Source organism: Caretta caretta, chromosome 17 (assembly GCF_965140235.1).
Source record: "Caretta caretta isolate rCarCar2 chromosome 17, rCarCar1.hap1, whole genome shotgun sequence".
In the NCBI taxonomy this organism is placed as follows: Eukaryota; Metazoa; Chordata; order Testudines; family Cheloniidae; genus Caretta; species Caretta caretta.
In genome coordinates this window covers 2987093-3011463 of record NC_134222.1, presented here as the reverse complement: position 1 = coordinate 3011463, position 24371 = coordinate 2987093, and the positions used below count along the sequence as shown (strand labels likewise).

The 24371-nt window shown below is 41.6% G+C and overlaps 1 protein-coding gene across 3 annotated transcripts in view; it reads right to left on the bottom strand.

Annotated features, from left to right (window-relative positions):
• GOSR1 (golgi SNAP receptor complex member 1) overlaps nucleotides 1-24371 on the bottom strand; it is a 68700-nt gene that overhangs the window by 9224 nt on the left and 35105 nt on the right. For all 3 annotated transcript variants that reach the window (XM_048823724.2, XM_048823725.2, XM_048823726.2), the window contains one exon: nucleotides 12617-12646. In XM_048823724.2, the coding sequence (XP_048679681.1) occupies nucleotides 12617-12646 (30 nt within the window). The remainder of the gene's footprint in view (nucleotides 1-12616; nucleotides 12647-24371) is intronic.

Here is a 24371-nt window from a genome sequence, read left to right as displayed (position 1 = left end):
TGGTATCATCTTGTGTCTTTATGGATGGTGTTTGCCTCTCTACCCCAAAGCTCTTTACAGTTAATTCTTCTAAATAATATGTATTGACAGAGCAGATCAATAAATTATTTCACTTTAGAGTTCCATTAGCACTAGGATCAAGTTGAAAGCTTACTGGTCAATTGGGAGCTGATCAATCATCGATATGTATAAACAGTTTAGTGACAAGAAGTGTATTAAAACTCATATTTCCAAATGACAACTCCATAAAAGCAGACTAACATTCAATATCCACTCTGAAGTTTAAAAAATTCTTTAAGAGAATTAAAAGTCATCAGGCTAGAACTAACAAAAGCCTTAAAGCAATTCCTGTCTCCAGTGGACTACTTTGCTTTTATCAATCATCTTCAGCATCCTTTTTTATATATTCATGTCAGATAAGCATAAAACAAAAATTGCTGGCTACTTGGAGAAGCAATAGGGATTTCCAGCCATCTCACTTATGATCTCATCAGATCTTATAAGCTAAGCAAGGCCAGGATGGCTTCAGCACTTGGATGGAAGACAAAGACAAAGCAAGTTGCTATTGCACATTAGCAAAGCAAGTTCTTAATTTTATATTTCTAAATCTTGTTCCCATCACAGATTGTCAAAGTAGGGAGAGTTCTCTGTTAGACCTCTCAAAACAGGCCATCAGTTTAAATTCCTGAATTTCCTAACCAGAAAGAGCTCCAAGAACGTTACCATCATGTTGTCTGCCAACCAAGAGTTCTATGTGGCATTAAATGCTCAGGTCCAAATTGTCTGATGGCATAATTCCATTGTAGTCAATGGAGTTGCACCAGGAAATAATTTAGCCTTTCAATAAGTATATGCAGCCCATTTTTGGTTTTCCAGTTTTAGCTAGATGGGGGGGCTATACTGTTAATAATTTACAGTTAAATATTAAGTGCTTTGTCTTAGCATAGTGATAGCAGGCAATACCTTGATGGAGGAACCATCTTTTAAGGGAGATGTAAAACCAAGGTTCTGACAACCATTAAACATCCCAAAGTCATTGTATATAAAAGTGAAGTGTTAACCCCAACATCCTGCTCAAATTGAAATTGGGGTAACGACATTCTGCCTACCAGAAGTTCCAATTGGCTGTGACACTCTTGGCTTCCTGTCTTAAAATGTTCTATAGTGTTGGTGTGCACTATTAAAACCTACCCTATGTCACCCCCAGAGGTGGTTGACACGATTCCTGTAGTTTGAAAAGTGCTTTGAAATGATAGGAGCTATATAAATGCAAAAAGAAAAGGAGTACTTGTGGCACCTTAGAGACTAACCAGCTCAAATAAACTGGTTAGTCTCTAAGGTGCCACAAGTCCTCCTTTTCTTTTTGCAAATACAGACTAACACGGCTGTTACTCTGAAACCTGTCATAAAAACGCAAGGTACTCTGAGGCAAAGGGGAGAAAATTAATGCTATCAGTCCAAAAAGTGGTCATCAACAATCTGACCAATGCTTGTTTTTGAAGGGCTTGTCTGACTCAGTTAACTAATGTCCTTCACGTCTACAGGAAGAGCAGAGGGAGGTCACATACAGAAAACTCATCAAGGAGTCTCTTTTTGTGAATAACAGAAAACACACCACACGGCAAATCTGTTTGTTTCATGGATACCTGAACTAACTTAGACCAGTGAAAGAGAATGATTCATCTTTACAGAGGAGATCCCTTTCACGTCTAAGGGTATGTCTACACTACGAAATTAGGTCGAATTTATAGAAGTCGGTTTTTTAGAAATCGGTTTTATATATTCGAGTGTGTGTGTCCCCACAGAAAATGCTCTAAGTGCATTAACTCGGCGGAGTGCTTCCACAGTACCGAGGCTAGAGTAGACTTCCGGAGCGTTGCACTGTGGGTAGCTATCCCACAGTTCCCGCAGTCTCCGCTGCCAATTGGAATTCTGGGTTGAGATCCCAATGCCTGATGGGGCTAAAACATTGTCGCGGGTGGTTCTGGGTACATATCGTCAGGCCCCCGTTCCCTCCCTCCCTCCGTGAAAGCAAGGGCAGACAATCGTTTCGCGCCTTTTTTCCTGAGTTACCTGTGCAGATGCCATACCACGCAAGCATGGAGCCCGCTCAGCTCACTGTCACCGTATGTCTCCTGGGTGCTGGCAGACGCTGTACTGCATTGCTACACAGCAGCAGCAACCCATTGCCTTGTGGCAGCAGACGGTGCAATAGGACTGGTAGCCGTCATCATCATGTCCGAGGTGCTCCTGGTCGCCTGTGTGAGGTCGATCAGGAGCGCCTGGGCAGACATGGGCGCAGGGACTAAATTTGGAGTGACTTGATCAAGTCATTCTCTTTAGTCCTGCAGTCAGTCCTATTGAACCATCTTATGGTGAGCAGGCAGGTGATACAGATTGCTAGCAGTCCTATTGCATCATCTTCTGCCGGGCAGGCAAGAGATGAGGATGGCATGCAGTCCTTCTGCACCGTCTGCTGCCAGCCAAAGATATAAAAGATAGATGGAGTGTATCAAAACAAGAAATAGACCAGATTTGTTTTGTACTCATTTGCAAACTCCCCCCCCCGGGACTCATTCCTCTAGGTCACACTGCGGTCACTCACAGAGAAGGTGCAGCGAGGTAAATCTAGCCATGTATCAATCAGAGGCCAGACTAACCTCCTTGTTCCAATAAGAACAATAACTTAGGTGCACCATTTCTTATTGGAACCCTCCGTGAAGTCCTGCCTGAAATACTCCTTGATGTAAAGCCACCTCCTTTTAGCTCCCTGTAAGCCAACCCTGTAAGCCGTGTCGTCAGTCGCCCCTCCCTGCGTCAGAGCAACAGCAAACAATCGTGTATCTGAGTTGAGAGTGCTGTCCAGAGCAGTCACAATGGAGCACTCTGGGATAGCTCCCGGAGGCCAATACCGTCGAATTGTGTCCACAGTACCCCAAATTTGACCCGTCAAGGCCGATTTAAGCGCTAATCCACTTGTCAGGGGTGGAGTAAGGAAATCGATTTTAAGAGCCCTTTAAGTCGAAATAAAGGGCTTCATCGTGTGGACAGGTGCAGGTTTACACCGATCTAACGCTGCTAAATTCGACCTAAAGTCCTAGTGTAGACCAGGGCTGAAATTAACATGCAAGAGAAAGAGAAACAAGCTACAGCAATCTGTCTTTATCTCAATACTACATAAGAATGTGGTGAAAGGATGTTCAACAAAAGGTATTAACAGAAATTCTCAACAGGCCATCAATAGCTGAGTACAGAAAAGAAGCAGCAAGCTATCATCCAATGCTAAAAAAAGTCTGTAAATAAAAATCAGATGCCTGTCAGGCAGTATTATATGTCAAATCACATATCATTTGTAAGATCATTTATATACATTTGTAACTAAGTACAAACGTTTTTCCTCCCTGGTGTTTTGAGCTCATAATATCAACAGAAGATCCAGAAAAATAATTAGCTACTGAGGAAAGCTTCCAGGAATTTTGGATTACTGGGCGGTGTATAACTCGATAACTGTAGGTCGGATTTCACTACTGCACACAGGAAACTTTGTCTAAGAATTTCAGTTTCAGATCTATGCACTGGTTTCATAGTTAATTGTTCAGACAGAATCCTCATGCAGCAGCAAATCCCCTTTTTGCATTAAGCTATGTATTTTCTTACAACACTTCTAATGATTCATTAAAGCAGCCTTCAAGGTACTGAAGAAGAGATGGGAGATGACTGCCAGGAGATAGAGTGCTGCTGAGCTATCTACAAGGTGCCCTGGGGAAATAATTATGAGACTTTATTATGGAATGGAGGATTTCATGTTTTAACATCCGATCAGAGAAGCAGCCTACTTTATAAGTGAGGGAATCAAAAGCAAGTAGACTTTAAAGTTTACAGATTAGGAACTTAGAACTTTCACAAAATATGGGGCATCTCGACAACTTCTACTGAAATATTCTCAGAAAAGGAAATGTTGGGTGACCCAAATTTTAAAATTGCAGAAAAAAGGTGCATAACCAAATATTCCTGAATAGTTCAATGGGACCCAGCTACCTGGAGAGGGTGGGGATGGGAAAATAAGAAGTTAGCTACAAAGCATTTGTTTATCCTTCATGCATAATTTCTTCCGGCAACTCACAGAAGTTACTAGATTGCAGTCCCTGGTTCTCATGGGAGACTTCAATCACCCCGATATCTGCTGGGAGAGCAATACAGCGGTGCACAGGCAATCCAGGAAGTTTTTGGAAAATGTAGGGGACAATTTCCTGGTGCAAGTGCTGGAGGAACCAACTAGGGGCAGAGCTCTTCTTGATCTGCTGCTCACAAACCGGGAAGAATTAGTAGGGCAAGCAAAAGTGGATGGGAACCTGGGAGGCAGTGACCATGAAATGGTCGAGTTCAGGATCCTAACACAAGGAAGAAAGGAGAGCAACAGAATACAGACCCTGGACTTCAGAAAAGCAGACTTTGTCTCCCTCAGGGAACTGATAGGCAAGATCCCCTGGGAGAATAACATAAGGGGGAAAGGAGTCCAGGAGAGCTGGCTGTATTTTAAAGAATCCTTATTGAGGTTACAGGGACAAACCATCCGATGTGTAGAAAGAATAGTAAATATGGCAGGCGACCAGCTTGGCTTAATGGTGAAATCCTTGCTGCTCTTAAATACAAAAAAGAAGCTTACGAGAAGTGGAAGATTGGACAAATGACCAGGGATGAGTATAAAAATATTGCTCGGGCTTGCAGGAGTGAAATCAGGAAGGCCAAATCACACCTGGAGTTGTAGCTAGCAAGAGATGTTAAGAGTAACAGGAAGGGTTTCTTCAGGTATGTTAGCAACAAGAAGAAAGGCAAGGAAAGCGTGGGCCCCTTACTGAATGGGGGAGGCAACCTAGTGACAGAGGATGTGGAAAAAGCTAATGTACTCAATGCTTTTTTTGCCTCTGTCTTCACGAACAAGGTCAGCTCCCAGACTACTGCACTGGGCAGCACAGCATGGGGAGAAGGTGACCAGCCCTCTGTGGAGAAAGAAGTGGTTCGGGACTATTTAGAAAAGCTGGACGAGCACAAGTCCATGGGGCCGGATGCGTTGCATCCGAGAGTGCTAAAGCAGTTGGCGGATGTGATTGCAGAGCCATTGGCCATTATCTTTGAAAACTCATGGCGATCGGGGGAGGTCCCAGATGACTGGAAAAAGGCTAATGTAATGCCCATCTTTAAAAAAGGGAAGAAGGAGGATCCTGGAAACTATAGGCCAGTCAGCCTCACCTCAGTCCCTGGAAAAATCATGGAGCAGGTCCTCAAGGAATCAATTCTGAAGCACTTAGAGGAGAGGAAAGTGATCAGGAACAGTCAGCATGGATTCACCAAGGGCAAGTCATAACAGACTAATCTAATTGCCTTCTATAACGAGATAACTGGCTCTGTGGATGAAGGGAAAGCAGTGGACGTGTTGTTCCTTGACTTTAGCAAAGCTTTTGACATCGTCTCCCACAGTATTCTTGCCAGCAAGTTAAAGAAGTATGGGCTGGATGAATGGACTATAAGGTGGACAGAAAGCTGGCTAGATTGTCAAGCTCAATGGGTTGCGATCAATGGCTCCATGTCTAGTTGGCAGCCAGTATCAAGTGGAGTGCCCCAGGGGTTGGTCCTGGGGCCGGTTTTGTTCAATATCTTCATAAATGATCTGGAGGATGGTGTGGATTGCACTCTCAGCAAGTTTGCAGATGACACTAAACTGGGAGGAGTGGTAGATACGCTAGAGGGTAGGGATAGGCAACGGGAAAGGGATAGGATACAGAGGGACCTAGACAAATTGGAGGATTGGGCCAAAAGAAATCTGATGAGGTTCAACAAGGACAAGTGCAGAGTCCTGCACTTAGGACGGAAGAATCCAATGCACTGCTACAGACTAGGGACCGAATGGCTAGGCAGCAGTTCTGCAGAAAAGGACCTAGGGGTGACAGTGGACGAGAAGTTGGATATGAGTCAACAGTGTGCCCTTGTTGCCAAGAAGGCCAATGGCATTTTGGTATGTATAAGTAGGGGCATAGCGAGCAGATCGAGGGACGTGATCGTTCCCCTCTATTCGACACTGGTGAGGCCTCATCTGGAGTACTGTGTCCGTTTTGGGCCCCACACTACAAGAAGGATGTGGAAAAATTGGAAAGAGTCCAGCGGAGGGCAACAAAAATGATTAGGGGACTGGAACACATGACTTATGAGGAGAGGCTGAGGGAACTGGGGATGTTTAGTCTGTGGAAGAGAAGAATGAGGGGGGATTTGATAGCTGCTTTCAGCTACCTGAAAGGGGGTTCCAAAGAGGATGGCTCTAGACTGTTCTCAGTGGTAGCAGATGACAGAACAAGGAGTAATGGTCTCAAGTTGCAGTGGGGGACATTTAGGTTGGATATTAGGAAAACTTTTTCACTATGAAGGTGGTGAAACACTGGAATGCGTTACCTAGGGAGGTGGTGGAATCTCCTTCCTTAGAAGTTTTTAAGGTCAGGCTTGACAAAGCCCTGGCTGGGATGATTTAATTGGGGATCGGTCCTGCTTTGAGCAGGGGGTTGGACTAGATGACCTCCTGAGGTCCCTTCCAACCCTGATATTTTATGATTCTATGAATGTGTCAAATGTGAGTTAATTTAACGAAGCTCTTATTCTTTGTAAAACAAAATATTCTTGATGTGAGTGCAAAGAATTATTAAAATGAAACAAGGTAACCCTTTGGGGACCTAGCTTCTCAACCATGAGATCACAGGCTCTTAAAGCACATTGCCTGGCTGGGGAGGTGAATTTTAAGGGGCGGTGGGGGGATGGGGGAAAGCTCAATGTAGGTTGTCAGCAAGCCTTGTTAATGAAATGTCACCAATTGGTGATTTGGCTTTCATTCAGAACAGCCAGTGTTGGATTATCTTCAAACTGCATCAAGTAACGAATCATGCATACATTATACTCAAACATGCAAACAAAATGTTAAGATGTATTAAGAATATAATGCAAAAGTTATACTGAAATCACATTATGTCTTTATATACATTGATGGTGTACCCCCACCTGGAGTGGTGAGTTCTGTTCTGGTCATCCTGGCTCATAAAAGATATAGCAGAAATAAAAGGTTATGTTCTTTTGTTAAAAATCAATTAAAAGTGTGTCCTTTAAGAAATTAAGCAACTGTGTCATACTGAGAGTACCTACCTCTGCCTTAATATAAGGAGGAAACAGCTAGTAAATTTCTTTTAGAATACGCTAGTTATCTGAGTTCTGGGAAAACCAAGATCCAATATCCCTGGTCTCTGCTGGAAGCCCTGCCACACAGCCTTCTCTTCTGAAATAGAATATATTTAACTGCATAGTGGCAGATGAATTTTATGGTTTTGAAAGTTAGTTTCTGCTTCTTTACCTCTCCTTGGTTTCTTTTACATGCTTTAGTGTCTAAATATGAATAATCCATGACAGCATGATAATCTGATGTGTCAAGTGTAGGGCTCCAAGCCAAGTGTTAATGTTAAATACATTGAAGATTCACTTCTAAGAAGCCCATAAATGTTATTCTACTTCAACAAAAATGGACTCACACACACATATATAGGTATTGTAAAGGGTTCTGAGGTGGAAAACTGTTTTCAAACCTAGATTCTTAAAAGCACTCAGAAATTTTCTTCTTGCTACATAGCCCAGCAAAGCTATGTTACCAGGAAAGGGTTTGGCAGAACCAATCTTAAAGACTGTTTCAAAACAGATGGAATCTTAGTTTGGCAGCCCCAGTACTGATGGGATGCACTGTAATCAGCAGCCTAAGAGCCAGTACATGCATGCATACACACAGAGAAAACTACAAGGCCCCTACCCTCTTCCCCCTCCTCACTGGGAGTAACAGTGAAGTCCCCACTTCAGGAGGGAACAAAGTGGCTGGGAACATTCCTTCAGACACTTGCCAGGTTTGAAAACTCATACAACCAGAGCAGAACAGTGTTTTCCCAAGGGCATTAAGGGGCACTGCGTTTTTGGCCGAGACCCTAAACCAAGGTCCTCTCCACCAAGTCATTAAGAACCCTTACAACTTTTCGTAAGTGGAGGGTGTGATCTTCTGTTATTAAAATATGACTATGTATATCACCATACAATTGCAACAAATCTTGTACAAAGTATGTCATGTAAGGGATTAATGGAAAAATTATGACTTGCTGAATATGACTGTCCTATTTGTATGCATGTATCATCTTTGTATCTGAAGTTATGAATATTGACTGTGTACCAATATTTCAAACACTGTTTGCTCCTGTGGTAACACCCACAAGGTAGGTTTCAGAGTAGTTAGTTTACATCCAGTCAGGCCAGCACATTGTGAAAGGTCTATTCAAGTTGATGGCCCATTAAAGAACACTTAGCTCGTACAACAGACGATGGAAGAAGCTTATCCCTGCTCAATGGACTTTCCTGAGGATGCTTCAGCCAGAATATGGATAATGGTTGCTCCTGAGTCACTGAAGCATGCAAGGTCACGTGACTAGCTCATGTGACTCTGGACTCCATTTTGTAACTGGACTTTTCCACTAACTAAAACGGAGAGTTTTCCCTCCACATGGGAGAAAGTACAGGCACTGGAAGCATCTCCATTTTGCCTCTTTCTTGCTCTGATCTCTGGACTATGGACTTACACTAAGAGGAGCATTACAATCAAAGGACTGAGGACCTTCCAATCTTTTGGATGTTACCAGAGACATTATAAGCTAGCAGTTTATTCCATCGCTGCTACAAACCTATATAAGAACTTTGCAATGAGCATATGTATTTGATTTCTTTGACCATTTTAACTCTTTCCTCTTTTATCTTATAAATAAACAGTTAGATAAGCTATTACCAGCAGGACAGTGAGGTGGGAGGGGGTATTGTTTCATGGTCTCTCTGTGTATATAATGTCTTCTGTAGTTTCCACGGTATGCATCCAATGAAGTGAGCTGTAGCTCACGAAAGCTCATGCTCAAATAAATTGGTTAGTCTCTAAGGTGCCACAAGTACTCCTTTTCTTTTTGCAAAGACAGACTAACACAGCTGTTACTCTGAAACCAGTTAGATATTAGATACTAAAAGACCGTCAGCAGAATGATTATTGGATAAGACCTGAGTTATATATTGACGTGGGTATATGGCTCATCCTTTGGAATCAGAAGGACCCTTTGGTTGATGAAATTTTGCCAACAATTTTCCGTTGTGCCTCTTATTACTGAAGCTAAAACTCAAATAATATCTTCCTCCGTTGCCATCCATCATCTTCTAAAATGAAGTCAAAGTTTAATGTAAGTGGAGTATTGCCAACGCCAAAAGTCCAAAAACATCATCCAAAAATACGATATTGGCCCCAAAATCATGAAATTTTTATAAATAGATGAAGTCATGTTTTTTGGTCTGTCTTCTGATTTTTGACTTCTCCTGCTGTGGAATGCTGGGTGTCATGATTCTTGGCTCTGAGAACAGATTGTCATCTAGTGGTTACGGACACCTTAGCCAACGTAACAATGCCCCTGTTTGGGTCACCTATTGCCAGTGAACCTGGCACTTACGGATGAGAAAGCATGATTCTCTATCACTTGAGCTAAAGAACCATATCTCCTAGCATGGAAGCAGTACCAGGTCATAAACCTTTGAATGTGACAGAGCTGCTAGAGGGTGACAGGGCCACACGCAATTAGCGCAGATTACAGAAAAATCTACTATACCATGTTCCTTTGGAAAAGACTGCAAGGCAAAGTGGATGAGCCTTGGCCCTGTTATATCAGAGAAAGTTTAGAGCCTAGGGATAGGCTGTTTGGGGAGAGGGGTGGTGGCGGTGGTGGGGGTGGGTGGGTGACGACATAGGACGGGACATTTTCCTTCCCTCTCTCCCATCGAATAAGTCACTCTATTCCTAAACAGAAGGCAATTTCTCCCTAAAGTAAACAAAGTGTATTGACAATCACCACCAGAACTGAGGGACTTTTTGCAAAATCCTAAGAGAAATACTAAATTAAAGGTATCTATGGAACTTTCTACTAATCACTGGTCGGACAGAGATTACAGTCTGATGTATGCTTCAAACAATACTCTACAAAACAATGCTTCAAAAAGTATGTATGGTAAATGAAAAATACAGTCACTAGTAAGCCCTTGATTCCCATTTTGAGAAAATGACAAAGTTTGAAAGTGGAGAAGAAAATCCGAGAACACTAAATACGTTTAAATATAGACAGATATTTATGTTTAAATCTGCCCACGGCAAGTGAACACTGTCCCCCAAAAGAACTGCCGTGCAAGGCATCACATCCCACACATCCCTGAGCAGAAATATGCTGCTTTAGAACCTTGTGTCATGCAAGAGGTTTTAACAATTTTTGTAAAAATGGATGGAGAGTTTCTGAAATGTGCAGACTGCCTTGGGGAAGCTATACCTCCATTAGTCACGGAACAGGTCCAGCACACGCACCAGCACAGCAGAGACCATGACCCCCTCCCCTGCTCATTCCTGTGGAGGGAGCATACAGAGGAGTTTGCTCTCTGGGCTTATTCACTCCTTAACTTCTCTATTGGGACTGCCAACCAAGGGGACAGTTAGTGCTAGCTGTGTTGGTGGGTTTGGCATTATGGCCACCTGCCCACTGGTAACAGGCCTGAGATCATCAACAAAGGCCCCCCACAATCACAAAAGGCACTTTCCAATGTTTCTATGTAAAGTTAGTAACAAACCTTTTAAAAAATTATTAATGATTTTGCAGCCTTCTGAGTTACATCCAAACAATGAACTCTTAAAGACAGAGAGGCATTAGTAGCCAGATAAGCTAATTACATTGCAGTCACGCAAGGAATCAGCATTCAAACAGCCTCTTCTACACAAGTCCGTGTGTTTTAATTGGGCAGCAATGGACAATGCTCTAATTAAAGAGCTGGATGATTTTCTAACTGGTAAATTCCATTCAGATGCAGTGGGTGTTACCACAAATTAACATCATACCCGAATGTTTGCAATTACTTGAGAAGGAAAAGGGCAAAACAGAAAATCCATTCTGACTTTAAGCAGAGCCTGAATTCATAGAATCATAGAATATCAGGGTTGGAAGGAACCTCAGGTGGTCAGGTATTGTGGTACAATACCTGAAATGAAGCAATGCAAATTAAATTACATATCCTGGTAGCTGCTGCTTGTGGCTACCAAACAAACCAGATTTACATAACATACAACAGAGAAGCTCCTTGGCACCCGGTTGGGATGGGGAGCCAGTCCTCTCTTTAGAACTAATGAACTGTACAATGATGAGTTCAGGAACCCAGATTCCCAGAGGCAAAGTTCATCTGTTAATGCAACAAACACACTCCCACTAAGTAAAAGCAAAGAGCTCAGAACCCAACCATCCAGTCAATAGACTGTAGGCAATATCACATCACAAGTAAATCTCCCCACAGGTGCTGATACACAATCCAGAGAATAGGTGGGGGACTCAACTGCTAAAACATTAGGTCACTTTGCAGAAGATCAAGATTTCAAGAATCTCAGGCCCCTTAGCTAGCAGGTAGCAGAAATGTGGAGTTGATGCTTAGTTTTCACAGGATGGGGAGAGTGTCAGTATATAAATGTTTCTTAGCAAAAGGTGTTTTGAGCAAGGCGATGAAATGGGGGTTTAATCAGGAAAGCCAGTTTTTGAAGGTGTCCAGATATTGCGGATGTTGAATCAAGCAAGTGGTGCTCATGTAAACAAATATCCATCTTTCTACGTATCACAGTGCTGACCACTCTAATGGTTTCTGTTAGCTTGATGCACCTCACAATACATTACTGTGTTTCAACCCATTCCCCCATTACACTAATTGTACTGAGCTAACTGTACTTTGGCTTGCTAGCCAGCCCTTAATGGACACACGTCACATCTTGCTGCACCTCTTAGTAGCAGTGTTGATCACTTATCCCGTTACAAGCATTATCTGAAATAAAATTTTCCCTTCAAAAATTCTTATGAGAGAATCTCAAACTTAGGACTTGTTTCAAGAACTCTTAATTATTTGATTGCAAAATCCCAGTGTTAGATGGCTGATTGGAAAGGGCATGTAAGAGAAAAGTAATTTATAATGCTGGAATATGATGCTTCAGAAATCTGACATTGAAATTTCCAGTCCAATGCAAAATGGTAGATTTCAACCACACAAATAAAAATAAAGAAATAAATGATCAATCACACAATAGTAATAATCACCCAGATATTTGCTTGTAAAAACCTCCTCTCTGATATGAGCTGCAATACTAAGGTAGTGAATGTGGTTACATGTTACAAAAGCCATGAAGCACTAGTTCCTTCATTAGCATGTCTGAACACGACTACACTAAATTGTATGCCATATTTTAATAATTAATATCTATAAAAATCTTTGCATAAATGTCTAAATTGCTAAATTAAAATGGACAAAACATTTTAAATGACAGCAGTGCATTGCTCTAGAATGGGTGGATGGAATCAAACAGACCTAATTTTATTTGCAATACACTTATATGACTTAGGTTCAGTATGGATGTTGTATACATAAAATGACTGATTACTTTGAACAGCATCCAGAGCTAATACTGATTCTATAAAAGATGATAATAAATTAGTAAATCCATTCCTACCTTATTGTTTCTTCTATCAGCCGATCCGAGCTGGAAGCAAAAAGAAAACTATGGTCAAAAAAAGTAAGAAGAACTAAATATTTTAGATCAATACAAGCAATGTTTTTCAGAATACAGCCCTTTACCAGTTAGCACTGGTGGTGAATTATTTGGGGGGCCATTCAAATGAAGACTTGGCCCATATAATGAAAGTCTTAGCAGAAAATACAGTAGAAAGCCTTAGCAGAAACATATTGAATATATTTGTTGGGTGAGAGCACAACCTCATCCTCTCCACTATCTCGAATCTTGGGCAAGGCCCAAATGGACCTAATATAATAACAGGTGTCAACATGGTCAAGACATAAAAGCTGAAAGTGAATTCCCTTTGACTGAAACTACACAAATTGGTTTGGAACTATTCACTGAACAGCCTGTGCACTCCATGATGGAAAAATGGGCCATGCTATTTCTGAGACTGGCACACAGAACCAAGGAGGGCTAGAATACGGATATCCTCGAACTATGGAACTTCGAACTTGAGAGTCATGCACATGCCTCCTAGCTGAGGACTGCTACTCAGGAAGTTCCATTGCTACATCCCTAGGAATATGAAGCTCACAGCAGAGCTCTGTGGAGACCATGTCACGGAGAAGAACATTTCATTTAAACATAAAAGCCATATGAGGTTAGCGAACAAACAAAATGCCTGGAACATTCAAATGATTTTGTTTTTTCTATAACTCAGGTTATTGTAAATACCCAGTTTCATTTCAAAGCTATATTTTATAGCAAGTTACAAAACACTGAAAACAGAAGTGTCTCGCAATAAAACAGGTAAAACTTTAACGTAGCAGTGCAATGTATCTAGGTTTTTATTCCACACTCATCTTCATCATCACAATATTTCAGTATCTGTCATCAGGTGATGCTCCCATATTTCTAAATTTAAGAATATCTAGTCAAGTATACACCTTTTTTAAAATGCACTGTTAAATCAACAAACACTCAGCATCAGCTTAGGAGTGTAAAAAACAGAAGAAAAAAAAAGTCTCCTGACCAGCATGAATTAACACAAAACAAAACAAAAATTCCACCCCTCTCCCCAAATCAAGGCAGTACATTCAGATCTATGTTGTAGGACTTAAGTGCATTTCTTCTCTTTGTTCCATACATCACTGTTGAACAATTTACGTGTCTTCATCTTACGCAATGTTTATTCTACAGAACTACATGAATCCTAGAAGAGATGCTGAGAAAGGGAAGTGTTTGCTACTTTAACCTGGCGTAGAAATCAATCTGAAGTTTTTATTTAAAACAACACACAGTCCTCCACAGAAAGTCGAATTTATTGCTGCCAAAGTAAAAGGGGTATGGGAAGTAAAAGAGGTACGGTTATTCTCACCTTACATTCTTTTTGCTCCCACTCACTTCCAGGACTCAGTTTTTCCTTCAGTTAGCTCAAGAAAATAAGTTTCCATGAGCCATTTGAAAGCAGAGCTGAGTTCTGCCTCCTCTTTGCAACAATCTGCCCAATTTGAAACTTTACCAGAAATCCCCACATGTACGCCCTATCACACTAGTGTGATCACACCCAAGTAGCAACTTGTGCACTGTGTGTGTATATATATATTCACTCTCCCAGAAGCAGATGCTAACACAAGATGTCCCGATTTGTCTGTGTTAAGGAGAGTGAAAACAAACAAGTTGCTATTTTCAGTGTAGTCCATGGCTTGGGTTAATATTATGAAAACATGGAGAGAGACTACAGCCAGCCAAAAATATTCAGTGTGAAAAGAAATAGAGAGGACTCAACCAAGGCAGTCAAGATTGTAAGGGTGTAGTAAAAGTGGATTGGCCCCCATCAGCCTCTAAAATAAAGTCACTCAAATCAGTGGCAAATAAATTAGAACAATCTAAAAAACCGGCTTCTTCACACGATCAGTAGTCAGTCTGGGGAGACAGCCAAATACTGTAGTTATGGAGACTATGTAAAGATAGCCAAATATCAAGTTTCAGGGCATCCACTAATCGCTGGAGGAGATAGGAAGGAAAGAAAAATTTCTCAATGGTACATAACCAATTTGAGTGTGTTCCTTTAGAACACTGATATCTCCTCTAACTCCAACAGGTGGATTGTGCGGGTGACCCAAAATGATGCTGATCTAGAGGAAATAAGAAACTAAATAACAGATGGAAAGCACAAGTACCCCTTTTCTTTTTGCGAATACAGACTAACATGGCTGTTACTCTGAAACCAGTGAAAGTGAGACTCCCATAAAGTCTGGGAGGGGCCATAAGCGGCCACATGGTGCCTTGAAAGGAAAGTTACAGCCCTATTTACAGGGGCAAGATGTCACTGTCAGCCTCTGAAGCCTAGCATCACAAAGTGTGGGGGAGTCCAGGTCCTGCACCCCTCTTCCTGGGATTCACCGTGACTCTCAGTCAGCAAAACAGAAGGTTTATTGGACAATAGGAACACAGTCTAAAACAGAGCTTGTGGGTACAACCAGGACCCCTCAGTCAAGTCCTTCTGGGGGGCAGGGAGCTTAGACCCCAGCCTTGGGGTTCCTTGCATTCCACCACCCAGCACAAAACTGAAACCAACAACCATTCCAGCAGGCTCTCCCCTGCAGTCTTTGTCCAGTTTCCCAGGCAGAGGTGTTACCTCCCTCCTCCCCCTCCTGGCTCAGGTTATAGGCTCTCAGGTATCCCATCCCCAATGAAACGCCCCTGCCACATTCCCACAAGCCGTGCAGCAGTTTAGCAACCAGTTTCATCATACAGAACTGATATACTCATCAGATGCAATATCTGGTTTTAATAAAACTTGGTTAAACCTACAGCCAGATTCAAAATGCTGACAGATCACATCCCAGTTCAGTTCAATGCACAGGAGTTTTGACAGACTACGCTTTGGGGTGAAAAAAGGTTTTTCTACAGCAATAACAATTTACTATAAAAATATGTAACTCTTCAAAATGAAGTCGTGCATGTCTTATTTCTATTCCCATTACTTCTGATTACCAAAATGTGTATAAACAGAATCTCTTTTCTAATTAAGTCTTCTTCCAGTTGGATGAATCTCATGCTGTCATAACAGAGTGCATCTGCTCTGAAGCACTTTGGTCACAAACACAATGAGTCAAGCAATAGGCAATGGATTAGCTTACTTCTACTGCACCTTATATCCCAAAGCACTCCATAAACTATCCACACACATAAAATCACTTCAACTCCAAAATAAAGCTAACTCTGTGGTGAAGACTAGCAGAGGTGGATAATCTGGGCTAACACAGCCATACATCTTTCATCACCTATACCATTCAGGTGGATTAGAAGAAAACTCCACCACAAAAAATGTTACAGCCATCTGAACCGAAGTAACAAAAATGCAGCAATTCTTCATTTTTATAAATGGCAATGATTTTCATTTGTTCCAAAGGTATCAGATGCATGTGACAGTCTCTTCAGAATGAGTGAAGCACAGCAAGTAAAACTGACTTGTGTACGACAGAACAACCAGTCTTGGTGTTCTTATACTAGATGGTCTAGACCCCTCTATTCTTATCACGTAAATCTCCTTGAAGCTGGGAATTCATGCAAATCTACTGCACATCACTACTTCAATATATCCTTCATCTCAGTCTTCCAAGGTCACACCTTCCTTTGACTGCCTCTCACTGCGAAGCTGAACAGATTGACAGTATTTTCTAAAGCATACTCCAGTCACCAACCTGCAGCACATGTACAAACCTCAGCAGAAAGTGAACTAGGGTGTGTAATTGTGCAGTTTACAGTCACTGTTACTCAGCTGCTTTAGGACTTACATTTTTTCCTGACATTTTGCCCATGACTCTTTAAAGAGATAGCAGTAGTTTATAGACAAGATCAATGTATTAGAAATCTTAAAGTTTAAAAGAAGTATGAAAACTTTTCAAGAATCAAACTTGAGCATATGTCAAATCATAGAAAGTCTGTCCTAATGACAGACAATGATATGTATTCACATGGTCTCTCTCAGCCAAGGCTTTTAAAATGCATTGAACTCCACACCCACCCATCCAAGATATAGGTAAGCTTTATACCATCCATTTTACAACTGGATATATCAAGAAACGGGGAGGTTATGTGATTCACCCGAAGTCCTACAGTACACACATGGCAGTCAGGAAAAGAATCCAAAGCCCTGAAGCTGTAACTACTAGACCACAGTTCTACATTTAACACAAGTTACTTTCACAAGCTGGTATTACTGTGCGCATACACTTCCTGGAATTCCATCCAAGAGGAGAGGATGGCTAATGCTTCAACCCACTGTACTATCTTGACTCTTCCTGAACATTTGCTGCATCTCAGTAGAACATTTTATGTTAATTTCTACTGCCAGGATGTTAGAACAAGGAAGCTTGATTTACAGTGTTTTTAAATGACAAGTTTACTATTTTTATATAATTACCTACACTTTATTCTGCTCAGAAATTAAAATGTGAAAACAGAATTTAGTATGGTGACTGAAAACTTGCACTTGTAGAATGGAGAAAATCTAAGGTTATCTGCTGACTTGTGCAAAAATTCTTCAGAGCTTGATTTCAGGTGACTTCAGTAATTCAAAGCGTATAAAGAAAGCATGGCAGAACAAAATTTTGCACTTTGCCTACTTTGACTCAAAATCGTGAGTTATTTCAATTGAAATGTTTAATTGAAATATTTTAAACATTCACAGATCTCTAAGGAAGTTAAATCTCTTCAGGTAGCTTGTCTAGTTCTATTCAGACACTACTTGTTTGTGATGAAATCAGAATCTGATGTGCTGAGGAGGTTTTTTGGTACAAATGTTAAAAGGATCAGAAAATGTCTGATCAATATTTTAGGAAGCATGCTCTGTGCTTTACTATTAATTTAATTTTGTACAAATTTGATCTAAAGATGGAAGGACATTTAAACCTATGCGCCAGGTGAAAAACTAACCAGACAAACTATACGTACTAGTGATACAGAATATGAAAAGTATGCAAAGTCAAGAAAAAGAAAATAGTTAAAACAATAAATATGAACCTAAGTAATTAGTAGCTAACTGAGGTATGAGGTAGTTAATTTCCCTGCTTAACTGACAAGCTCAAAGCATAGACAAATGGGCTCCTTATAAAATATCATGACTTTGCTGTTCTGTTTTCCAAATGAAAACTGCAAATCTGGTGGACATTACTCTGTGAACATCTAAGCAAGGAATGATTGTTCAGGGCAATATTACTCTGATTTGCCATCTGTTTCAATATGCCAGGAATTTTTCACCTGTCCACACAGATGGAGCTTTGACAAAGTCATTTAAAAATACCTCTGAAAGGAATGATGAAAAGATGCTGAGACAATCAAATATTATAGCAGATGGCATGAATCCAACTGTAGCAATAATGCATATGAAATAATCAGGCCTCCATGCAAGTACTGTAACAATAGGAAAGATCTTCCAATTTGTCATCCACATAAAGACAGATATAGATCAAGTGAAACAAGAGAGGGCTTGGGGGATGGGCGGGGGGGAGAAGAACCCTGCTCACAATACAAAATTTTTAACCACCAAATATCCTGCCTCCCAAGTCAGGTTTGCCAGCGAAATAGCAGTGAATTCAATCACTGATGCCGACTGTCACTTCATGATTAAAAAATAGGATAAATCTTTGTCCTATTCAAGCCAATGAGAATTTTGCCACTGACATCACTGGGACCAGGATTTCACCCAGTGGGTTTACTTGAAAGGGAACGAAGTTACGTAAGTGTCAGCAAGACAGTTAATTTGTACACACCTCAAAGTCCTTTTATGAAAGAAGGCTAAGGAGAGTACTTTAACCTCTGAGACACAATCAGATGCTTCAAGCATAAACTTCAGGGCCCTATTTCATAACAGTAAGAATCATTTTGATATAAATGAGAAAACACAGAGTAGACTGGCTAACAGCATTTTGCTGGCTTTTTCTTTTCCTCTCTTTTTGTAGCTGGAGCTCATTTCATTTGTAAAGCTAGTAGCTTTACTTTGTTTCTCCTTGTAACGGGGTCACTACACTCTGCAGGTGTGCTTCCTTGTATCTAGTCTGGGATTGCAGCTCCCACTACAGCAGGTGCCCCTTGCTACTCATTGGTTGCTTTGCAACAGTCTTTGTTCCAGTAATTTGGCTCTCCAGCCAGGTCACTGTTTGGTCCACCCCTTCTGAAGTTACACAGTTCAGCAGGATCACTGTCCAAATGCATTTCCAGATTGGTCAGCCTCACTTTGGCCTGTGTACCACTATCTTAGTGACTGGCAGGGGAACCCAGGTCTCCCACTATACCAGGTTCCAGCCCAGAGACCCTCTAAGAGCAATCTAGGCCCTCAGTCCCCATCCCCTGTTGCTGTTTCCCTGGGCTCCTTCCTACCAAGCCTCCCGATCCTTTCTTTCTTGCTTCTGGGTTTACCACTGGAGCTTACTCTACTTCCATGGCTACTTAACCCTTCCCAGCCTTGTGTTAGACTCCTTACTACAGGACAGAATCCCACTGCATACTCTCCCCTTGGGGCTTTCTCCTGAGCCCGGATGACCTCCCTCCTTCCAGGAAGTGACTGCAGATTCCAGCCCCCTTCTGCTTTCAGCCCCTTGACTTTATAGAGCTGGCCTAGCACTTCCCTAGCTGGGCTTCACTCTCAATTAATCCTGGCCCTCTCTTTCAGGTGATGCCAGGTGACCCAACTGGCCTCTCATGCCCTTGTTAACCTTATTGGCTGGTGTTGGGGGCACACCCTATCTTTCAGTTGGAGGAGTGTGATTAATTGCCAACCTGGATTCCACCAAACTGCTTGCATTAGATCATTTCTACATTCACAGACCCGGATCACCAGGCTAGGCAACTAGAAGCTTCAAGGAATGTAATATTACAAAATGCATTTAATATTGCAAACATACGGACCAGGAGAAAGCATACTTGACTTGCATGGCCAGCTACTCAATCATTTTGAAAAAAACAAGTGGAGGCTCTAAAGTAAAAAGCTCTGGTTGATCAAAAGCAAAGATCAAACATCTCTCTTGTTTTGGGCAAAAAGAAAAAAAAAACTCAGATCATTCAACTTTTTAAGATTAAGTAGGGAATGAAAACTAGAATACATTTTATTCTGTGGTAGTGAACAAAATGTTTTGTCCACCAAAAAGGAAACTAAAAATGAAATTAAAATTTCCACCTTTGTAATGCTACTGTCCATAAAAGGAAACACCGTAAAAAGAGCCCAGTGCAAATAACAGGAAAGTCCTTGCTGAGCCTCTAGCCAAGTACTGGTGGAAGCAGCAGCTTGAGGTATGTGAAAAGCATATGACAAACAGGGAGGAGTAGGGGGATAGATTTGACTACAAAGTATAAATCTCAGGTCTCCACCATGACAAAATCTGAAAAAGAGATAATCAGTCAAAAAGGTAATGACTTCAGATGAAATGAGTGTTTTCAGGGATAAATGGTTCCTTATACTGAAACGATTTTGAGAGCAGATGGATAGAGGTACAAATCTCTGAGCAAACTGCAAGCTTGCAGGTTTTGCTTCATATATTAATTAAAACAAATTCTTGAAGATAAAAAGGCTAAGAGTAACAGTTTTCAGACTTTACTTTCTCATAGGCATAATGAAAAAGTGTAGAAAGTCTGCAGTTCTCAAGCATAAAGACCTGCACAAATATCCTGCAGGCACATGAGACATTAACATCTCTAATGTAATGTAAGTCTCTAAGGTGCCACAAGTACTCCTTTTCTATTAACATTAAGATATTACACAGATATGCAGAAATCTTGATTGAACACCCCATTTACAGACTCTAAACATCCAAGTGGGCTTATTCTGCAGATCACTGTAGTGTGGAATTTAACATTTGGTAGCCAGAGAGTTGCATGAAGATTGAGAGCAGACACTAAATTGGTAGGGAGACAACAGAGCAATACTGGGCACTAAAGAATTTATCTTCTAATGCAACTCCCATCAGCATAAGCAATCTGTTAAATCTGGAGTGAAAGGCATTGAAATATAATCCCTCACCCTCGCCAGTGGGCATACAATGTCACTGGGAGTTTAATTTCTTTTCAGATAGTCCACATGCAGTTTATGCATCATAAAAATATGCAAGTGAGAACAAACGGCAACCAGTCACTGAGCACTATGCCTGGAAATGCTTATAACAGCAGCAAGGGGGAAAGCCTCACATTTTAAATTCCAACAAAATTTCCTAGACAACTTGCCACAAATGCTTTGGCAGAATTATTTATTAAAATACTGGAGACTGAACAAGGAGCCACACTACATGGTACATTCACAGACAGCAGATGTTGGCATCATCTAACCATCTGATTAGACTAGTGTGTGGGGAAAAATCAGCATTATTCAGCAGCTCAGGATACATATTATTTGCTTACTATTTATGATCTCTCCCATTCAGCCTCAATTCTCTCTCATACCCACCAAAATTGCCATCCAAACCTTTACTTCCTTGCTCCAAGGGGCTCCTCAGAAAGGACTACCTTGAAGTTATAAATGAGAACTTGTAAAGTGCTCAGATACTACAGTACCAAGCCCAGTATCAATACCTGCAGACAGAATACCCCACCTGTTAGTGCTGTATTCTGGGCCTAAAGCACAAAGAGAAACCTACTGATTTAACAAAGGCTACTTTTTGTCCTTTGAAGGGACCCTATAAGGCAGGGGTTGTCAATAGGTGGACCGTGGGCCAAATCCGGACCATCAGATGCTTTTGAACGGACCCTGAAATCTTTTTATTTACTTATGATAATCATTATTGTCATTTATTATTTTCTTCTCTGGAGTCTGGACCTTGATCAAGAAATTTGGACCTTGACAGAAAATAACTGATTACCTCTGCTATAAGGCTACCACGAAGGCACCCATTTCCTGTCAGTTTCTAGTACACAATTTATCTGAGGAGGACAGTTAAAAGCCTAATATAAAAAGAGACTATCCCAAATCATCTATACCTTAGAAGTTAATTAAGTAAAGCAGCTGGTTTTCCATCACTAGTAAGAGCCCAAAAGTGATTGGCTGGATGTCACTAAGATCCCCATAATGAAGTTTCTGGAGGCTCTCTGCTCTTGGCAGTGTAGGTTCCTGGAGAGACTGACCCCCCACCCCCATAATTGTTGTATATTACCCACAGGAAACATACTAAATGAACTAAAACAGGGACAGCCATTACTGTAAGTCATTATCACTAACCACAACTGTCAGAACAATTCCAGTAAATCACTAATGGACTATATCGGCTTTTCTTCAAGTTTTACATACCATATGCAGCCTCAACATTACAAGCGCTGCTTTCATTACATGTTGTAACCCAGGGAAAAAGAGAATATATTTTTGGCCAAGAAACAATCAATACTTAATCATTCATATGCAAACGTTTTAAGGAGCAGCTTCACAAAAGCTGAACATTAACCTGACAAAAGAAACTGGATCTATCAAGATACAACACTACACACTAATTTGCATACACCTCTGAACAAGGGGACTGCACAAGTGCATCATGGGGAAGAGTGCTGTCTATTAATTGTATTCTTGCAGACAACGGATCATCATGACTCCCGTATCCCATTCCCAGTTCAATCACTGACTTACTGTGTAAGCTTGGGTAAGACAGTTCACTTCTCTGTCAAGTGGGCATAATAATGCTTACCTATTTTATAGGTGGGAGAGACAAAGTGAGGGACTGCAAGATTAATATCTTCAAAAGGATTACTGTCCTGCAAACAACAGCCCTAAATGTTGCTCAGGGTATTAATGCAAGTCATTTCCAGCAAAACCAACAAAGAATGAAAAATGAACAATTGAGGTTTTTCTTTTAATACTGTTCTGTTCACAACTCTATTAAAAAAATCTCTGTAGAAAGCCTTAATGTGCTCTGACTCCCCAATTCTGTGAATCTTCATCTGCTGTCTTTTTTTTTTTTTGAGAGAGAGAGAGATGCAGTAAAGCATGGGGCTTCCAGCTAGGGATTCGGCCAAATTACTGATATAGCAACCATCTGCCCATTCATTATGTTTCAAAAAATGATTCCTATAATTGCAGGGTTAAATACACAACACACTGAATGTCTGTCAGTTTTAAACTTTAAAGTGCACTCTACCTTTAAACCATCTGTAACACAAATTTGAGATGCAATTCAGTAATGTATGATGATCTGCAATGGTGTTTTGCCAACTTGATTTCTTGTAAAATTTCCTGCACTCTCAGGCTAGCCTTTTTATCTGCTGATAGTACAAGATGGCATTCTTCCAAAGGTGAAATTATACTCAATAGAAACAAGTCTCACAAGTGAAAGGAGCATTCTTCACGTTTTACCTGACAGCAAAGCTAAAGAGGCTGGGGATAGGGAGGGGGATGGAATCTAGTTCTTGTTACCAATGGGGATTTGAAGGAGATCACCTTTAGAAGGGGAGAGCCACTACACTATACCAAAATTCAGACCCCCAGGGACATCAAGAGGTCTGTTACAATGGCCAATGAAATTCAATGGCCAATGTTATGCTGGAGGACTGACTAGATCAACGGTTCTCATTCAGGGGGCCATGCTCCCCTGGGGGGCTATAAGCCAGCTTCACGGGTGCATGGGGCCCTGTGGCAGAAGCCCTAGCGCTCCCCGCAGGGCTGAAAGCCCCAAGCCCAGGGCTGAAACCTGGAGTCCCAAGCCCTGGTGCCCCCGTGGGGCAGAAGCCCCCAACCCCCAGCTGAAGCCCCCTGCACCCAGTCCCGCAAGGCTAAAGCCCCAAACTTCCACCCAGCCTGAAGGCTAAAATCTGGAGCCTAGAGGCCCACCCTGGCCAGCTCTGCGGCTGAAGCCCCAAGCCCCCCCTTGCTGAAGCCCTGAGACCCAGCCCGCAGGGCTAAAGCCCCCGACCCCTCATGCCTGCAGCCAAGAGTCCCAAGCCCCCCGCTCCTGCATCATAGAATCAAAGAATATCAGGGTTGGAAGGGACCTCAGGAGGTCATCTAGTCCAACCCGCTGCTCAAAGAAGGACCAATCCCCAACTAAATCATCCCAGCCAGGGCTTTGTCAAGCCTGACCTTAAAAACCTCTAAGGAAGGAGATTCCACCACCTCCCTAGGTAACGCATTCTAGTGCTTCACCACCCTCCTAGTGAAAAAGTTTTTCCTAATATCCAACCTAAACCTCCCCCACTGCAACTTGAGACCATTACTCCTCGTTCTGTCATCTGCTACCACTGAGAACAGTCTAGAGCCATCCTCTTTGGAACCCCCTTTCAGGTAGCTGAAAGCAGCTATCAAATCCCCCCTCATTCTTCTCTTCCGCAGACTAAACAATCCTAGCTCCCTCAGCCTCTCCTCATAAGTCATGTGTTCCAGTCCCATAATCATTTTTGTTGCCTTCTGCTGGAGTCTTCAAGGTGGGCAACTGAGAAGCAGAAAAATCCCAGTTTTGTTCTCCTGAATTTTTCTATAAATCCCTTCCCATGAAAATTTTTGCAGTCCACTTTTCACCCTCATTCAGGATGAACATTTTTTCAAAAATATGAAATTTCTCACTAGAAATGGTTTCTGTTTTCTAGTCAGCTCTGATTATTTACACCTCCAGAAAGACAGGGGATGGATTCAGAAATCGTTATTTCAATATAGCTCCATAAGTGTATATAATGCCATCCAGCGAATTGTGCCCAAAGGCATGAATGAGGCTGGCATTTCCAAAGATGCCTTATGGGATTTAGGTGCCCAAATTTGATTGCATTTGCAGCGGGAGTT